Here is a 20,159-nt window from a genome sequence, read left to right on the forward strand (position 1 = left end):
TCATAAGTCATTATAATCATTTGCAAACAAGTATAAGACTATAGCAATCTTCATAATGCAATATGAACTGTTGCTTTAATGTATTATAACTAATGGTTACACCAGATTATAGCATTATTAGCCAAAAATCTCAGATTATTTTGTATAATGCATTATATCACCAACCATGCCGACTCATAACTACATGGCCTGGTCATTGTGCCAATGCATTTTAACAACTTATGCATAGTCCTTTTACAAGATGCAATAATACCTTATAATCATTTTTAACGTGAGATAAGGTTCCAACAAATATGTATTAGGACTTCCTTAAGTTCCAGTGAACATGTGTTAGGAGTCCCTTCAGTTTTTAACTATTAGGACTAATTAAGGTTTGTATGAAGATGTTGCGTGTCTCTGTGGTAGAACTGCTGTCAAAGAACATGTTCTGTTTTCACAAGCTTCAATGTGATGTGCCCCTGAATGTATCTTTATTTACTTTGTTGAACATGCTAACATGGTGGACTACCTCTGCTAACATGCTAACATGGCGAACTACCTCTGATATGTTTACATTGTGTCCACTCCATAATATAGAATTATTTTTCTTTATCAGTGTCAATCTCAATCAACTTTGACATGAGACTAAAGACTGCATGGGAATTTTAATCTCTCTCTCTCTCTCTCTCTCTCTCTTTCCACAGACATTTATAGTACTAAACAAAGGGAAAACAATCTTCAGGTTCAGCGCAACACCGTCATTGTATATCATTAGTCCGTTCAGTATTTTCAGAAAAATAGCAATTAAAATTTTGATACACTCATATCCTTTTGAAATACAAATAAAAATGTTCTTAAAGACTTCCTGCAACAGGAGAGAATTTGCTCTCATGTACCTACCATGATTACTCAAGATTGTATTGGCAAAGCACACAGACACTGTGTGAAAATAGACCATTTGGTGCCTAAGTAGTGTCATGGAAGGGCTTACAATATGCTGAATACAGCTGTTTTGTGGACATATTGTAAGAAATACACTGCCGTTCAAAAGTTTGGGGTCACTTAGAAATTTCCATTCCACTCCATTATAGACAGAATACCAGCTGAAATCAGTTGCATTGTTTTTTTTTAATCAGGGTAGCAGTTTTCAGATTACATTATGTGCTTACATAATTGCAAAAGGGTTCTCCAATGTTTTCTCAGTTACCCTTTTAAAATGATATCAGATTAGTAAACAGAATGTGCCTTTGGAACATTGGACGAATGGGGACTGATAATGGGCATCTGTATACTTATGTAGATATTGCATTAAAGATCATCAGCCATTTCTTTCTACAACAGTCATTTACAACATTAATGATGGAAACAAGGACATTTCTAAGTGACACCAAACTTTTGAACGGTAGTGTATATCTTTACATTGTAGTGTAAATCTCAAAACTAGAGACAAGCCAGGCAAAAGCAATAAGAAGAGATAAGAATATACTGTGAATTGGCAAGACAAAAAAGGGGAAATTGAACAAATTCTACATGCAAACATACACCTGTACACTCAAACAAGCTCCCCCGAGCATTTTGTATTATGCAACTTTCTTGTAGCAAATGAGGTGGTATACCAGAAAACTGGGACGGGGGCAGGAAAACCGCAGACTCAGGAAGTGTCCAGAAGCCTTACTCACATATGGGAATTTGCCTGAGAGACAGATCAGGTTACTTTGTTCCACCTAGCAGTGGCCATGGCGACACACCAACCAATCAGATGTGATGGGCAAAGTTTGATCCTGTCAGTATTATAGAGAAACAGCTGTATTTCTGCATCAGTGAAAAAAAATTCTGTCAATGACACAGCAAATGAAACAACCCCAAACTATACATTCAAGTGGCACATACATTTGTGACGTGAAATATAGCACAACCAGCATATTCCACTTCTGCTGCAGGAGATCCTTCAAGTTGTTCAAACTTTGAGTCTGTGTGTGTGATATACAGTAGTGTGTGTGTACAGTAAATGGCCAATACAAGCATCTGAGCTTTGACTGTCACATAGTTTCTAAATAGGTTTGGTTGTGTCTACTTATAATCAGTGTGTCATCATCTGCATGATTAGACAGTCTACTGTCATTGTACAAACCAGAATGGTGTGTGCCTGTGCATGTGTGTGTGTGCGTGTGTGTGTGTGTGTGTGTGTTTGTGTGTGTGTGTGTGTGTGTGTGCGTGCGTGTGTGTGTGTGTGTGTGTGTGTGTGTGTGTGTGTGTGTGTGTGTGTGTGTGTGTGTGTGTGTGTGTGCGTGCGTGTGTGTGTGTGCCAAGGCCACTCTGTTTTCCTTAACTCCCTCCCTACATTATTCAGCATGATCATTATGTGTACTATTTTGACAAACTGCGTATTCATGACATTTAGCGATCCACCCAATTGGTCCAAACAAGTGGAGTAAGTACTTCATTTCCTTTTCCTCTATTCCTACTGTTTTACAAATACATTTTTGCACACAAATCTAAGTTTGTGTAATCTCCTTCTTCAACTATTTTGAAAAGCTAAATTCTTCACTATGCAATACGTATACAAACTAAGTGTGTATGTACAGTATATAATATGAATACAGCACTGATAATAATAACTAATGTCCAAAGTCTTCATTTTTAAAAACATATTTATGTTTATGTTTCCTTGACTATGTAATTTCTGAAGATAAATACTGAGTTCGTGCTTGTGCAGGTATGTTTTCACTGGAATCTACACCTTTGAATCTCTGACAAAGATTGTTTCCAGAGGCTTCGCTATAGATAGCTTCACTTTTCTCCGGGATGCCTGGAACTGGCTGGACTTTATGGTCATATCCATGGCGTGAGTTTCGCACACACATGTATACCTAGATGGTCATGTATGATGATGAATCAGTCTGTGTGCCAATTCAGTCATTTTTGTCGTTTTCATTCTGTCTCTTGCAACCAAAAGAGTTTGCCAGCAATATCTGAGGAATTATGAACTAAATAAACAAATGACACATTTTAATGGTGAAATTGCTGTTATAATAATAACTCTTTCAGATAATATTATATTTCAAGTGATGTAGATATGTATTATTTGTTTATAAAGTTATAGGGAATGGGAACACAGTTCAGTTAACCAATTCTTTGATCATACCACTTACAGTAATATGGCAGGTTTGTATGATTGTTGTAGCCACCAAAATGTTGAAATTTCAGCCCACAATTTGGTGCAGAATGACAACCTTGTCAGATGGTAAATGATTCTGACAGTTCATTTATAATGACATATAGATGCACACACTACACACACACTCAGTAACTCAGACATATACACAGTCTTTCACACTCGCATAATCAGTGAAATCACTCAAATACACACAAAACAGTCCACTTCAAACTGTAAATAGTGATGCATAAGACAGCTCCCTTTTGTGTAGTGGCCCTGACATAGGATATCATAGACATGATACACATCCATACATTTGAGAATGCAGACCTCAGTCAAGTCTAAGTTGAATCTAAGTGAAGCTTTTGTGCCAGTACGTATTTCTTAATGCACTATAAGGAACTGACTACACTACTCCCTTGTGTAATAGCGGTCCACATTATATACACGCCCATAGATTTGAGAATGCAGCCCTTCAGACCTCAATCAAGTGCAAGTGGAATCTGAGGGAAGCTTTTTTGCCAGTGTGCATTGCTTAATGCACTACAGAGATGTGCTGAGTCAGTAGGCCGGGTCAAGTTACCCTAGTCCTGAGCTGATCTGACGTCATCACCCTTTTATCAGAGTGTCAGGTGGAATGTGTTTTAGGCACATCGACATAAAAATCTTCTGTTTTAAATTTGACTACCTAACCATGGAGTGTAATGGTTGTGCTATTTTAAAAAAATAAAAAAATTAAAAATGACGCTGTCATTAAAAATACAGGCGTACAGGGGTGTAGCCTTAGTCTAATTCACGACTCCACCAATCAATACCTCGACTGCATTCTCAAGCAGCAAGCAATCCATCCCTTCCACATGCAGCCCTTTGCTTAGCCCCTCCGCTCTCCCATGCGATCCAAAGGAAAGAGCAAGGAAAGAGATGAAAAGAAGAGAAGAGGTAAAATAGAGAGAGAAAGAGATAACCCAAAAAATATAGAATATAGTCAATAACAGCAACAGACAGACAAACAAACAGACAGACAGATAGATTGATACAGTGGATAGATAGATAGATAGATAGATAGATAGATAGATAGATAGATAGATAGATAGATAGATAAAATACATTAATATGTATCACCTATGTAATTTTAAAACTGTATAGAACAACTTTTACTAAACGAGATTCTGATACACTCCTTGAGCCGGATGTTTGGTGTACAAATTATCGTTTTGCTTAAATTATCGTGCATCGTTTTGCTTATTTTAGTTTCAATAGGTATGCCACTGCAATACATTCATCTACATCACAGAAACCAAATTTGAAAAGTATTTTTTTAGACTTAAAAACTGTTAAGATGAACATGTGACAACTTTAACATACATTTATCATAATGCTAGTTTCACTCAGTTTACTAGTCAGTAGCCTGGCTCTGATCTCGAACATGTGTGACAGACCAAGCAGCCACTGACATTGCTTTCAAAGTAAGCTACTCACGCCCTGTGAAGCAAACAAACAAACAAGCAGAAGAAGCAAGAAATGCTTCATTGCGTCTGCAATGTTAAGTTGGACACTGCTGTTATGTCATTTTGCAAGTTTCAGATATTTTCAGATATTTTAACAGGATTTTGTGTTTTAATTTTCTGGAAATGTATTTCCCAGGCCCCTAATTGAAGTGAGAATTGGCTCCCACATACTGAGGGCATGTTGATATGACAGGGGCTCAGTTAGCCCATTTCATTTTTTATTATGTTGTCTGAATGTGCTCCCCGTGACAGATATATAAAAATAAGCGTAACACCTCAAAAACCAGAACACTAACAAATGCAATATTTCAGTTTTGAGGAATTGTTCATTCCAACATACTTACAAAACAAGTCTTCGTCTGAGGCCAAGCACATGACACACATAAAGAGAGACCACTACCATGTCATATGTGGGTCCACCAACTGAGACACATAAAGATAGACCACTACCATGTCATATGGGGGTCCACCAACTGAGCGTCTTCTTTTTCTTTATTTTCTGTATGATGAGTATCTTTCTCCCTCTCCGCCTGTTTAACCATTACTGTGGCAGCATTCCTGTCAGTGTAACGTGCCTCAGTGTGTTCAACTGTAGGCAGATTTTGTTTTTAAAACATGCAGGGTGTGGGTAGCTCTATGGCAGAGACCTATTTATGGTCCTCCCAAGGGATGGACTCAGGCCAGGTCTAGGGATGCCCCCCTCTTGCTTCCTGTTCTCCACCTCCCCCCTTTCTTCTTGTCCTCTCGGTTTCCCACCTCTGGCTTTGCAGTTGTGTGTTACTCCTGCCCTGTGGTGGTGTTGTGCTCAATTGTGGTGCTGAACATGAGTTGGTTTGTGTATGTGCAGTATGTATGTTTGTGTTGTGTGTGTGTGTGTGTGTGTGTGTGTGTGTGTGTGTGTGTGTGTGAGAGAGAGAGAGAGAGTGTGTGTGTGTGTGTGTGTGTGTGTGTGTGTGTGTGTGTGTGTGTGTGTGTGTGTGTGTGTGTGTGTATGTGTGTGTGTGTGTGTGTGTGTGTGTGTGTGTGTGTGTGTGTGTGTGTGTGTGTGTCTGTTTGTTTTTGTGTGTGTTGTGTCGTGATTGTTCTGTGTGTGTGATCCTCCCTTGTTTCAGATATGTAACAGAGTTTGTGGACCTGGGGAATGTGTCCGCGCTGAGAACATTCAGGGTTCTGCGAGCTCTGAAAACTATTTCTGTGATTCCAGGTGAGACGTGCTTAAACTCGAAGGCTGACTGGCTTCATGTGTGCTTCCTAAGGCTTCTATTCCACATGGGATGCCATGGAAACAGTGCTTTAATTAATTTGCGTTTGTGTTATTGCACTCAAAAATGGTGATGACACATTTTTGATAGGCTTTGCAGTCTACTCCCTTTTATGCATCAATGTAAAACACCAAGTTGTTTTCAAAACGTTACAGATTTAAAAATGCTTTTTGTCATAGATTTCTCCAGTGTAATGTAGGCAGGAAATACCCGACCACTTTTCACACAGAACAACCTTTTGTCATGTTTCATTAATATATTCAAATGTTCTGTGGATTGGCAAGTAAACAATATCATCTAAACTATTATTTTTGGCTATACTAATATTTTGCTATGTATCGGTATGAACTACTGTATGTCTAAAGCCCATCATTACAGAACTCACACAAGTTTTACTCATCCTAGCACATCTACCCTTTTTCACACTCAATCACACTGTCTAGTTGTCAAGCAAATTACATAAATTAAACAGTATCCGTCTCTCCCCATGTACACATTGTTGCTAATTGGCCTTACTCTTAAAATAGCTAACTTATCTAATTACAAACTCAAAAGTCTGGTATTCCTCTGAATCGTTATGTAATCTGAGTCGTTACATATATTCACTTTAGCTACTAAGTTGATGATAGAATGTTCCGGCCACTCATGTGCCCAATAAATTTCACTTGCAGTCTTTTCTATATTGTTCCAAGGCTAGTTGATGATTAAAAGATGATAGAACAGTTAGATAAGTTAAGTGATAAAGAGTTTGTAGAAAGACAAGTAGTTGATAGACATGTTAACTGAGAGAGAGAGGTTAGTAGTTAATAGAAAGGCTGCAGGTTAATGTACAGAATTTGTTGATAGAACGTTCCGGTTACTCATGTGACACTTGCACAACAAGTTTCACTTTTCACCAGTTTCTTCTGGGTTTCTTCCACGTCCTTAGGGTATGGTATCACTGATTTGCTCTGCTTGAGTCCTTCCTGCATATAAATGTTGATAGAGTTTTTATAGACCACTACTACTACTCTAAGAGTGACTGTATGGCTTCACTTGGAAAGCTTTAAGTCTTATACTTGTCCATTCACAGTTGAAATGTGGATTTTCATCAATCTTTTCAGCATTGTTGTTTCTTGCTGTTAAATCTCATTTCATCACAAGTCTCTGTGACATTTTGTAGTACACGTTTTGGTTGAATACCTGCAATGTTTCTTTACCATTCTCAAGAGCTAATTCATTCATAATGTTGTGCACCAAAACAAAGTTCTCCTATTCCCTTCCTTCAGTCACCATGGTGCAACAAGACACTGCACTGTTTCTTACTCTTAAAGCAACATGGTAAACTGTGGGTGTTTTGAGAACATGTTTTAGTGTATGGTAATGGCCTTTCATACCTTTACAGAACTACTGAACTAGACCTACTCAACTGAGCACAGCTAATCAACTGAGACTTCTCTACCTTGCTGGATTTTGTGGTGTTTCTTTACACCGGATTTCCATTCACTTTGGTCATGACCAGAAAGATGACTTGTTTTACCTATTATTGAAAAAAATGGTTATTTTTTATAAAGATATTATACCTTTTATTATCTATTCCTTTTCTTGAATCTTTTTTATTCCGTTTTTGACAACATCTTTTTAACCAGCAAGTTGCACACCTCCACTGAGGTGTCTAATTCACAGTCATGGTTAGAACTCATTCATTCATACTGTGTCTATTCTACACATCCAGAAGATCACCCTGGAAGTCTGTGCCCATTTTCTCTGTTGCTGGTGTGCCCTTTACTACAATCTGAACGTTTTAGTCTTTTTGGAGCCACATCTCTTAGATTGACTTCTCTTCCACAATTCTGGGAACTTTGCTTGGATTTCTGCTTGGAGGATTGTCTCTGGCCACATCTTTCACCACCTTTACTCTTCCTAACTTGACATTTTCTTGGTGGCCTGTTCAATGGGAGCAATCAGAGCTATTTTCTCTCTTTCTCTGACATGCATCCTGATAGAGACATCACAACACAACACACATGCTACAATATACAAATGGCTTCAGAGAAAAAGGTGACAAAAAGCCTACGACATAGTATAGTTTAGTACAGTATAGTGTAGTCTACTACAATCTACTATTGTATATTGTGTATAGTGTTGCACAGTAGTTTAGTGTAGTTTAGTAGATGATAGTATAGTGGGGTTTGGTAGAGAGACTAGAGACCTGTAGTATAGTATAGTATAGATAATGCTAATGTAACCATCAGGTACTATAAGCCCAGTATTTTCTCACTGATATGGGAAAGTAGGTGACACTGGATCTAGTCTCTACTGGATGTTGTGATTGTAAAATTCTGCTGTGATTATGCGATGAAAACAGTTTTTACAATACAACTGCATAATTATCCTCATGTATTGTTAATGGTGTTCAGTTAGTCTTACATATTTAGTGACTGCACATATGGCTACCAGCTAACTTAACAGTTAGTACTGACACCAGTACACCATAGACTAGAGGTATCCCCAGACTACCAATCCTATTGCAGAACCAATCCTATATGTACTGTACAGTCCAATTTAAAGCTAACTCTTAGCCATGTAGTCTTTCCCGGTGGACTACGCATCATGTGTTTAGTAAGACTGCCAAGCCTAGTATAATATCATTCTGCTGCATGCTGCTTCACACACACACACACACACACACACACACACACACTTATGCACACACACACAAACACAAAAGATTAGAAAAAGTAGCCTTCTGCTATTGTGCTCAGGCTCAGTTATACAGCAGCAGGTCAGGTTCCAGGGCAGTGGTCAAGGGCGTTTAGCAGGATTGGTTCCCAGTGAGAAATTTGTACTTCACTGAAGCACTGGTCATGGAGACTTTAGCCTGCCTGAAAGCACATAAGTAAGAACACTGCATTGGCCTTAGGACGTGAACAATACGCATAATAGAAATGTCATCATTCCTATGGCAGTACAGCCGACCATGGTGATGATGACGATGATGATGATGATGATGATGATGTCTTCAGCCTTGGTGTTTAAATGGCCTGCATGCAGTAAAGCCTCATCCCTCACCACCACCACCCTCCCTCCTTCCTTTCTGTCTGTCCTTTCTTCTCCTCCCTCCTTCCTGCTCCCTCTGCGGCTGCTGCTGCTGCTGTTCTGTCTGCCTATTTCATCTGCATTCCTGTAGATGGAGAGGTTGCTCTCATAAACCAAGCTTACAATCGTGAGATGAGTGTTTGTGAAGAGGTGAGGCTCCTCCCCTCCCTGCCCTGCTGTCTGCACACGCTCAGTGGCATAACAATCTTGAAATGTCTGTGTTAAAGGTGTAGTGCCTAGCTTCTACTGTGATGAGTAAAAATGCTTTTGAATAGTGATGCAGTACAAAAGGAATGTTGAAGGCCAATAATTCACACTATTCCTGTGCATTCTGTACACCTTGGTCTGTTTCGAAGTGTTTTATTGCAATTATTAACATTTTCTTTTCAATCCCTGATGGGAAAAAAAATAAGTGCATATGAAATACTTAAAGCAAAAACCCAAGATGTTTGGATTGCACAGTCGTACTGGGAAGTGTAGTTTTTTGCCATACCTTTGGAATTGCATCACTGTGTATGTGCAGAAGCATTTTTAATTATTTGACAAAGGAACTAACTGGTGCACCTCTAACGCGAGCAGTGCAGTCAGACGTGAGGTCAGACGGACACGAGGCTCATCGTCGTACACCAGCCTGATCTGACACCAACAGACAGCAGCCGACTCTGGCATACATCTGGTCCACAATAGCCCTGTTTACACTGTGGGCCTCACCTGGGGCTAGTAGGGAGCGTTTACGCTCTACTGTACTGGGCTACTCATAAACAGGCCTTAACCAGGAACTCCAGCCCGAGCTCAGCTCAACAGTTACGGCCACAGTTCCTGGTCTTAAGTTCCTGTGCTGATGGGTCACAGTGTAACCGAGGCTATTGGGGCACGATTTGGGCTGGACGTGGATGAGACTCTCGACTCAGAGTCCGCTACAGTCTGGATGTGTCTCCCCGTGGAGTGTCTGTGCATGTGTTTTGCATACGCTACTGGTAAGCTAGAGGATTGCGAGTCGGAGAGCATGTCCGAATTTAACGTTTTATTTTTCGATTCAGTGGTCTCTCTGTCGGAGAGGGTATCAAACTACACGCTACACACACACTACACACACACAGACCAGGAGTGGCAGGGCTGTGACAAACCAAAGGAATACCGTATGCTCCTCCTCACAGCTACCCACCATGCACTGCTTCGCATGTATTCCAGAGAGAACAATTGTAAAACAGAAAGGGAAAAAAAAGCTTTAGACTGCATTTTCTAAACTGTTGGTTCAGTGAAAAATAAATGCTGAAAAAGAAATGCAAGTGAGAGCACTTTTCTTTTATACTATGTATGCACTTACTTACTTAAATAGATTAATTTATTGTAATCTAGATCTCTAGTATGAGCAGTATCTTCCATCTGTTGTGCGTGTCAGTGATGGCATTTAAGTGACCGGCGCACTATATGAATTTGTAGGGTTAGGGGTAGGGAGTGTTAGTGCTGGAAATGAGATGGGAAGAAACTGCACCATATTCTGAGTTTTTAATTTTGAATTTTGACTTTTGCAGATGTATGCTACATATTTCAAACTACAGGGAAAATGTAGGAAACATCACTTTGGGGGGTGCAAAAGTGCAAAGAGAGAGAGAGAGAGAGGGAGAGAACAATTGAAAGAAAGAAAACTACATGTTTCAGGTTGTATCTGGTTTCCATTTATATTTTCATATTTGGTTCAGTTTAAATTTGATCTTGAACTTTGTCATCACTAGTTCACATTATGTAATTTTGTGGAAGCTAATTTGCACTAAAACCTGCAGTATGTTGAATCCCTCAATTCTTAAATCTATTTTGGAAGTGTACAATACTTTGTTGTGTGCATTGTATGTGAGAGATTTATTTGTATAAGTTTATTTGTGTGTGTGTGTGTGTGTGTGTGTGTGTGTGTGGGTGTGTAAGCATGTATATGCGCACAAACTATAGCTCCCTGTTTGGGTGTATATGGGTGTTAAGTGTACCCCTGCCTTTTTTGTTTTTTGTATGTCATGTGTATGTGTGTGTGTCCGAATGCCACGTGTGCCTGTGTGTGTGTGCGTGTGTGTGTTGTACAGGCCTGAAGACCATTGTGGGCGCTCTGATCCAGTCAGTGAAGAAGCTGTCGGATGTGATGATCTTGACAGTGTTCTGCCTGAGTGTGTTTGCGCTGATCGGACTGCAGCTCTTCATGGGGAACCTGCGTCACAAGTGTGTGTTCTGGCCCGTCAACCTCACTGACCCCGTCCTGGCCAACGGCAGCCGCGGCTTCGACTGGAATGAATACATCATGAACGACAGTGAGTACTAACACAGATACCATATGCAAAACACAACCTCACATGTGCAGGCACACACATATACATATACATATACATATACATATACATATTCATATACATACATGCGAACATAAACTGGCTATAGAGGTTTGGTCTGTTCTTCTTAGTTTGGTCAGACAGAAATTATTTGGAAAATTAAGACTTTATGTATTGCGGCCAGTTTATTTCTCCTGTGGAGTCCATTATACATTTGGAGGTTTTGATGTTGTATTTACTGTACTTGCATTGTGTTGTTTTGCTTGTTGTACTGTTTGACTCAAACTCTCAGGTCGCCCATGCATGTGAACTAACGCAGAGATGTGCCCTTTGCATTGCAGCTAATTTCTACTTCCTGCCAGGCCAGCTCGACGCTCTGCTCTGTGGAAACAGCTCTGACTCGGGGTGAGTCGATGATGCTGAGCTCATCATTATAGGACCACTTCCCAGCAGCCCTTTACGCAAAGGAAGCCATTATGGATTTTATGGGATGTGCACCTCTCTCTCTCTCTCTCTCTCTCTGTCTCTCTCATACTCTCTCTCTCTCTCTGTGTGTTTGTGTGTGTGTGTGTGTGTGTGTGTGTGTGTGTGTGTGTGTGTGTGTGTGTGTGTGTGTGCATCAATCCAGGCGGTGTCCAGAGGGGTTCACTTGCATGAAAGCCGGACGGAATCCTAACTATGGTTACACAAGCTTCGACTCCTTTGGCTGGGCCTTCCTGACCCTCTTCCGACTCATGACCCAGGACTTCTGGGAGAATCTCTATATGCTGGTCAGTTCAATATCCACTGTACCTGCCTTGCCAAACCAAATCACAGTACAATGCTCTATAGCTACCCTTTAAGATAGATAGATAGATAGATAGATAGATAGATACTTTATTCATCCTGAGGGAAATTTTAGGCATCCAATAGCTTAATGCTACCCTTTAGAGCACGTTTGACCCCGATTGAAAGTATCAGAGGTGCTATATAGAAGTACAAATAAATATTTGTGTCTTTTTCATATCCATTCTTGATTTTGTTTTCTGGCTATTGTTTTATTTAATTTTTTTCTCTCATGCTGTGTGCGTGCGGTCTGCTCTTTCAGACTCTCCGCGCGGCGGGGAAGACGTACATGATCTTCTTTGTGCTGGTGATCTTCGTGGGCTCCTTCTACCTGGTGAACTTGATCCTGGCTGTGGTGGCCATGGCCTACGAGGAGCAGAACCAGGCCACCATGGAGGAGGCAGAGCAGAAAGAGGCCGAGTTCAAGGCTATGCTGGAGCAGCTAAAAAAGAACCAGGATGATGCACATGTACGCAAATTCTGATAAATGACGGGTAAACTAAGGACCAGTATCAATAGTGCCAGAAGTTGGAGCACTACTCAAGAGGAAAGGCAAATTCAGAGACATAATTGAGCTATTTATCAGTTATCAATGCAAAACTTTGATAATTGTCTTGTATTTCTTAATGAATAGCAAAAAAGAAATCTGTCTTTGAAATCAAGGTAATGTTCATATGTGTTAACACTGAAGAATTGTGACCACACAGTGATCACGAAAGACACTGATAATGTGTTCCTGTTTCCGTCACTAAGGCCGCTGCCATGGCGACGTCGGCAGGCACGGTGTCGGAGGACGCGGTGGTGGATGGCGATGGCGACGGCGACGGCGGCGGAGAGCGTCTGTCCCGCTCGTCCTCCGAGGTGTCCAAGCTAAGCTCCAAGAGCGCCAAGGATCGCCGCAACCGCAAGAAGAAGTGGCGGCAGAAGGAGCAGGAGAAGGAAAAAGGCGACAGCGAGAAGGTGGTCAAGTCCGAGTCCGACGACGGCAGCAAACGCCAGCGCCCCGCTTCCCGGTTACCCGCTGGGCCGCAAAACCTCCGGCATGAATCAGGTGTCAGCTAAGACAGTGTGTGTGTGTGTGTGTGTGTGTGTGTGTGTGTGTTTTGACATCCTCCTTCATGTCTCCGTGAAGCACCTCATCACATGACGCTGTGGTGGTCCTACTCCAGGTGTCCTCTGTCTGTCCACCTTCCCTCAGGTCTCCGGTGAGTTCTCCTTTCCCTCTCAGTTTTGGTCAGAGAAAGCCTTTGTGATCCTCACCAATGTCTTTGTGATTGTTCTTCTGTTCATTCTATGTCTTATTCCTCTCTTCTCCTTCTTTCTCTCTCTCTTCTCTCATCCTCTCTCTCTCTCTCTCCTGGTCTTGGTCAGCACCTCTTAGGTCTGTCTAGTCTGTGCAGGATCCTCATGTCTTTTGTCCCTTATTTTTCCCCTTTTTTTTTTTCTGTCTGTCTGTCTCTGTCCCCGATCCTCTTCTCCCTCTCTATCTTCCTCTCTCAGCCTCTGGTCTTTGTCCTCATGTGTTTTTGTCCTCTAATGTCGTTCTCCTTCTCTCTCTCTCTGTGCCACTCTTTCTATCTTTTCCCTAGTCTCTATTCCGCATCTCCTTTCATCCCCCCTCCCTCCTCTCTCTCGCTCCATCTCTCTTTATCTCTCTCTCTGTCTCTCTCTCTCTCTCTCCCTCCCAGTGTATGGTCAGCATATCCATCATGTCTTCATGTGTCTGTCTCCTCTAACATTTGTCCTCTCTCTCTTCTCTCTCTCTCTCTCTCTCTCTCTCTGTCTCCATCTCTCCCCCCAGTCTCTGCTCAGCATCCCTGGATCGCCCTTCATGTCACGCCACAACAGCCGCAGCAGCATCTTCAGCTTCAAGGGCCGCGGCGGCGGCGGGTGCAAAGACGTGGGCTCGGAGAACGAGTTCGCCGACGACGAGCACAGCACGGTGGAGGAAAGCGAGGACCGCCGCGGCTCCCTCTTCATCCCCTACCGCCGCAACAGCATCAGCGGCTACAGCCAGGGCTCCTCGCGCCTCAACCCGCTGGCGCCGCACACTGGCGGCAAGCGGAACAGCACGGTGGACTGCAACGGCGTGGTGTCTCTGATCGGCCCCAGGGGCCCCGGGCGTCTCCTGCCTGAGGTGAAAATATATAGAGCTGCTACTGATGACAGTGTAAGGACGTCCTGAACAGGGCAGACTACTAGACTCTAGGCATGGGGGTGGCAGATGATTCTACTTTCAGTTTGTTTGTTTATTTTTGTTTTTATTTATTACTCACCTCAAGTTGTTTTTATTCTTCTCTGCCTCTCTTCTTTTGTCTTATCTTTCTCTCTCTGTCTCTTATTTCACTCATTTTTCCTTAGCTGTTATCACACCATACTAAACTGTCATTGCCTTCACTAATTTATTTCTTAGTTTTTTTTTATTTTTGTATTAATTTGCATGCTGTTGTCTGCCCATCTCCACAAACCCAAATAGTCCCACCCCAGTTTTGATTGGTATCATCTACAACATACTAGAGAAAGACATTGAAATGGAATAAACCATGTAACTGTACAGGGTAGCCAAAACTCCAGCCTATCCCTCACTTCTCAATTTGTCTTTGAGAATCATGTTTATACACACAATCCTGAAAAGGTTACCGCCCTTCAATCCTCAGCTCTCATCCCTCATCTCAAACCGTCTCAGTCTCATTTTAAAGTCACACACACAGACACACACACAGACACACACACACACACACACACACACACACACACACACACACACACACACACACACACACACACACACACACACAAACACACACATACACACACATACTCACACATGTACACCCACAACACACACAAGCTCAGGCACATGCATACACATAAACACACTCATAAGCACACTCATGAACACACACAGAAACACAAACACACACATGCACATGTATGCACACACATACACACAGAAATGCACACACAAGCATAGACACACACACACAGTGATAGCAGATGACTCAGTAGCTCTGGCGTGGTGCTGGTCCTATTGCGGCGTAGATAGTGATAAGGGCCTGCTCCACGTTATTGATCCGTCATAGAGATCCGTTCCAGAGAGTCCACTGTCATCTAATCCCCAGATTTCCCAATGTCTCTTTACCTCTCTCTCTCACAAACACACACACACACACACACACACACACATTCCCCGACGTCCAGCGTCTCACTCACCTCTAGCTGCACGTATACTCACACCTTTGTCATCCTCTGCCAAAGACAGTTTAACATTCCAGAACAATCCACTTTCAAGGTTTGGACCAACTGGACTAAAACATTAAAACTCCCAGTATTATTTTTATTACGTCGTTCTGCTCATCCTAGTTGGTAACGTGATTTGACATATACTATCAGTGTAGTCTATTGATCGTTTTTGACTTTTCACAGTCTCACCCGACACTGATGCCCAGTTTCACCTAGCTAGCCTAATTAGCATTGTAATAAAAGTACCACAGAACAAGAGAAATGTACTTCAGTCATCTGCAGCTATGCTAAGCATTATGCTAACTTAACCATGATAGACGTGCCAAGGTCATCTGACAAAGTGATTATGTATGTGGTGCCTGTGATTGGCTGAAGCGGCAACACCTCTGCAAAATATAACATGTAGATTTGGGCACTATGGGCAGTTCTGTTGTGATTGGCGGAAAGGCATCGCAAGTGGGAGCTGGGCCTTACAATCTTTATCTCTGTCTTTGTCACTCTCCTGCTCATGCATGTTCATGCTGGTGTGTGTCTGTGTGTGTGTGAATACTTAGAGAGCCATGAACAGGTACCCACGATTACAAGTGTGTGTGTGTGTGTGTGTGTGTGTGTGTGTGTGTGTGTGTGTGTGTGTGTTGAGTGTGTCATTGTGTATGTTTTTTGTTGACTGTGTGCATGCGCTCATTTGTGTATGTGCTTGTGCATGTATTCGTCTCTTCTCTCACACATTTATACCCATCGTGTATGTGTGAATGTACCTTTGTGCACTCCATCAAATACCTAAAATATGGTTGTGTGTGTGTGTGTGTGTGTGTGTGTGTGTGTGTGTGTGTGTCTGTGTATGTGTGTATGTGTATGTATGTTTATGTTTGTACATGTGTGTTGTGCATACACTGTGTGTGTGTGTGTGTGTGTGTGTGTGTGTGTGTGTGTGTGTGTGTGTGTGTGTGTGTCTGTGTGTGTGTGTGTGTCTGTGTGTGTGTGTTTATGTCTATGTGTGTACATGTGTGTTGTGTGTATACTATGTGTGTGTGTGTGTGTGTGTGTGTGTGTGTGTGTCTGTGTGTGTGTGTCTGTGTGTGTGTGTTTATGTCTATGTGTGTACATGTGTGTTGTGTGTATACTATGTGTGTGTGTGTGTGTGTGTGTGTGTGTGTGTGTGTGTGTACCCTTGTCTGGGTGTGTTTGCATAGACCACTGAGGTGGACTGCAAGCGGAAGCTCTCGGGTTCCCTCATGGTGTCCGTGGATCAGCTCAACATGTCCTTCAGCCGGAAAGAACGAGCCAACAGCGCCATGACTGTACACACCAACACACTGGCCGAGGGTAACTGCACTCCCTGCACTTCTCTCTCTTTCTCTTGCTCTCCTTCTCTTTTTTCTCTCTCTCCCTCTCTCTGTCAATATGTTACCCACTCTGAACCCACCTCAGGCTTTGTTTTCAAAAAAACATGTTAAAGGTGTGATCTGCAGTTTCGTTAAGAAAAAAACACTACAAAGTATTTTACATTGTGGTGGGCCTTTAAATCTGCATAGAAATATACTGCATAATAACACTTTCTTCCTATTTGTCCTTCAAGATGACACCTTTCTGGCCAATTTGAAAATATTCTATTGCCTTGATGGTGTTTAATGTCAATATTAAAGACCATTAGAGACCATTTTAAGAACAACCTCTTTTGCTTTCAATTGTTGAATTATATTATAGTGGGTTATGACATATGACTTGATATTTTAGCTTTTGTTTCTGACCTTTCTTGCTTTCTCTCTCTCTCTCTCTCTCTCTGCCCATCTTTTCTGCAGAGCTTGAAGAATCCCAAAGAAAGTGTCCGCCATGCTGGTACAAGTTTGCTAACACATTCCTGATCTGGGAGTGTTTCCCATTGTGGGTTAAGATCAAGGAGATAGTGAATCTGATCGTCATGGACCCTTTTGTAGACCTGGCCATCACCATTTGCATTGTGCTCAACACAGTCTTCATGGCCATGGAACATTACCCAATGACCCCTCACTTCGAGGAGGTGCTCTCTGTGGGAAACCTGGTGAGTCATGGAACAAAGGCGACCATTCAAAACAAGCATACAGTATACATTTGTGTAATTGATCAATGTATTCATGCGTTCCCTGTGCCACTGGCTTTAACACAAGCCCAAAGTGTGGTTGTTTTTCTCTTCATTAAAAAATTCTGCTAGCTAGCTTTGTTATTTTTAATTACATTGCAATAATTACATTTTAATTGCATTGCAATTTCAGGGAAGCGCCATCTTATAGCCTTCTCCTGCTAGATGGGCATCTATGTTTCACATTTTCAGAGTGCTGGCTAGCAGTTTACAGGAGCCTGTGACTACTAATTGTTGGGACATGGTTTTAGAGGACATCAGAGTATTTGTAAAGCCTTAAAATGTGCATCACCTTGGCTTTTTCTAAAGATGATTGTGAACAACCCATAGCCATAATATCATTAGGGTTGGAGACCGTGGTCAAAATCTCTTTGGAAAAACAATACACTAGCCTTGTTTGAAAGGTCAGTTCAGCCTTTGTTTGGGATCTGTCCATTTGCCCACCAGGTGTTTACGGGTATCTTCACGGCTGAGATGTTTGCCAAGCTGGTCGCCATGGACCCCTACTACTACTTCCAGGAAGGCTGGAACATCTTTGATGGCTTCATTGTCAGTCTGAGCTTGGTGGAACTGGGTCTGGCTGATGTGGAGGGTCTGTCAGTGTTGCGATCCTTCAGATTGGTGAGTTTGTGTGAGTGTGTGTGTGCGCGTGTGTGTCCTTCAGCAGTGTTGAAGTAATGTAGGGTCGCTGATTGACGCTACAGTAGTTATGGTAAACATTATTTATGCTAGGGTTGCTGTTTGGCTATGGCTAACACTGTTTCGCCTATTTTCTGTCATTCAACCTCATTCTCTCAATTCTGTTCGACTTGTATCCATCTCCCTCACTCTAGTTGAGAGTGTTTAAGCTGGCTAAATCGTGGCCAACCCTGAACATGCTGATCAAGATCATTGGTAACTCGGTGGGAGCTTTGGGTAACCTGACCCTGGTGCTGGCCATCATCGTCTTCATCTTCGCCGTGGTGGGCATGCAACTGTTCGGCAAGAGCTACAAGGACTGCGTGTGCAAGATCGCTGTGGACTGTGTGCTGCCCCGCTGGCACATGAACGACTTCTTCCACTCCTTCCTCATTGTCTTCCGCGTGTTGTGCGGCGAGTGGATCGAGACCATGTGGGACTGCATGGAGGTGGCCGGCCAGACCATGTGTCTGACCGTCTTCATGATGGTCATGGTCATCGGCAACCTGGTGGTGAGTACAACAGTGCTATACAGCAGCGTTAAACAAAACAGATCTACAGGATTGAAACAAAATTCACCCCATCAGTTGGTGAATCTGTTTCTGTTTCTTGGATATGGTGCAAACATTAGATAGTGCAATGCTGTCATGGAGTGTAGAAGGTAACATTTGACGATTTGAGATGTTTTTTGGAGCTCACATGTCCTCTCTCGGTCAGGTGTTGAATCTGTTTCTGGCCTTGCTGCTGAGCTCCTTCAGCGCAGACAACCTGGCCGCGACTGATGACGACGGTGAGATGAACAACCTGCAGATTTCGGTCATCCGCATCAAGAAGGGCATCGCCTGGGCGAAGGTGCACATCCGCGATACTGGTGGCCCACGTGCTCAAGAAGAAACCCGAGGAGGACGAGGATGAGAAGGTCAAGTGCATCGCTAACCACCACGGCGCGGACATCGGGCGTGGCGACATACTGGACTACCAGAAGAATGGCAACGGCACGACCAGCGGCATCGGCAGCAGCGTGGGCAAGTACATGATTGACGAGGACCGCATGTCTTTCATCCACAACCCCAACCTCACAGTGCGCGTCCCCATCGCCGTTGGAGAGTCCGACTTCGAGAACCTCAACACAGAGGACTTCAGCAGCGAGTCTGATGTCGAGAACAGCAAAGACGTAAGTCACAAACAAACGCAGTCCTAAAACTCCTTACGTTTATGCTAATATTCCCTGCAACCGTTTGTGTAAGGAGCAACTTCATTTGATAACAGACTTCCATGTAATCCCCTACATCCTTTTGCAAATCTGTTTAATATTCACTTACAAATTCCCTCAAACACTGGGGGTCTTTGTGTAGTGTTATCACAGTGATGGGGATCAATAGTAAGTGGGGAGAAGAATTGAATAGAACTGAGAAGACAGAGAACAGTCAGGAGTCAAAGGCAGTACGGAATTGAGGAATAAAGCTTTGCAAAGGACACAAAACCATGTGTCAGGCTGGGTATGGAGCAAACTAAAGACGTTGTTGAGAGAGAGAGAGAGAGAGAGTGAGTGGGAGGGGGGAATATGGTATAGCACAAAGAAAGGGCTAGAACCCTAAGGCCACTCTAGTCTGGGTCTGGAGATCCACATTACTGCTGATGAAATGCTTGTGGCTGACGTCACCTTGCAGGACAGCATCCTCTCTGAGAGTTAATGCACTGGCTCAGGCATTGCAGAGCTGCACAGAGGAGAGGGATGCAGGAGAGGCTTCGCTTGTCCTGTGGTGTGTGCATGTTTGCGATCAGGCAGTCATGTGAAAAGCAGCAGTCTGGTGTGTGTGTGTGAGTGTGTGTGTGTGCTGGTGATTGTGGTGCATTGTGGTGCTGTTTGGCAGACTGGGCAGATGGAGAGGTTGTGTTTAATTGTTTTTTTGGAGCTGGTGGTGTGTTTGTGCCGATTCTTTGCCAAAACCGCGAGGTAATCTTGCACAGTGACATGTATCAGTGTCGGGGCAA

The 20,159-nt window shown here is 42.7% G+C and overlaps 1 protein-coding gene across 1 annotated transcript in view; it reads left to right on the top strand.

Annotated features, from left to right (window-relative positions):
* Positions 1-20,159, top strand: part of scn8ab (sodium channel, voltage gated, type VIII, alpha subunit b) — a 43,927-nt gene that overhangs the window by 11,364 nt on the left and 12,404 nt on the right. The window contains 17 exon segments of the mRNA XM_048254743.1: positions 684-802; positions 2,321-2,410; positions 2,696-2,824; positions 5,757-5,848; positions 11,060-11,281; positions 11,641-11,704; positions 11,928-12,069; positions 12,387-12,593; positions 12,878-13,123; positions 13,125-13,175; positions 13,926-14,261; positions 16,561-16,693; positions 17,170-17,408; positions 17,934-18,107; positions 18,320-18,676; positions 18,882-19,031; positions 19,033-19,338. Of these exon segments, the coding sequence (XP_048110700.1) occupies positions 684-802; positions 2,321-2,410; positions 2,696-2,824; positions 5,757-5,848; positions 11,060-11,281; positions 11,641-11,704; positions 11,928-12,069; positions 12,387-12,593; positions 12,878-13,123; positions 13,125-13,175; positions 13,926-14,261; positions 16,561-16,693; positions 17,170-17,408; positions 17,934-18,107; positions 18,320-18,676; positions 18,882-19,031; positions 19,033-19,338 (3,057 nt within the window).

Source organism: Alosa alosa, chromosome 10, assembly GCF_017589495.1.
Source record: "Alosa alosa isolate M-15738 ecotype Scorff River chromosome 10, AALO_Geno_1.1, whole genome shotgun sequence".
Taxonomy (NCBI): domain Eukaryota; kingdom Metazoa; phylum Chordata; class Actinopteri; order Clupeiformes; family Clupeidae; genus Alosa; species Alosa alosa.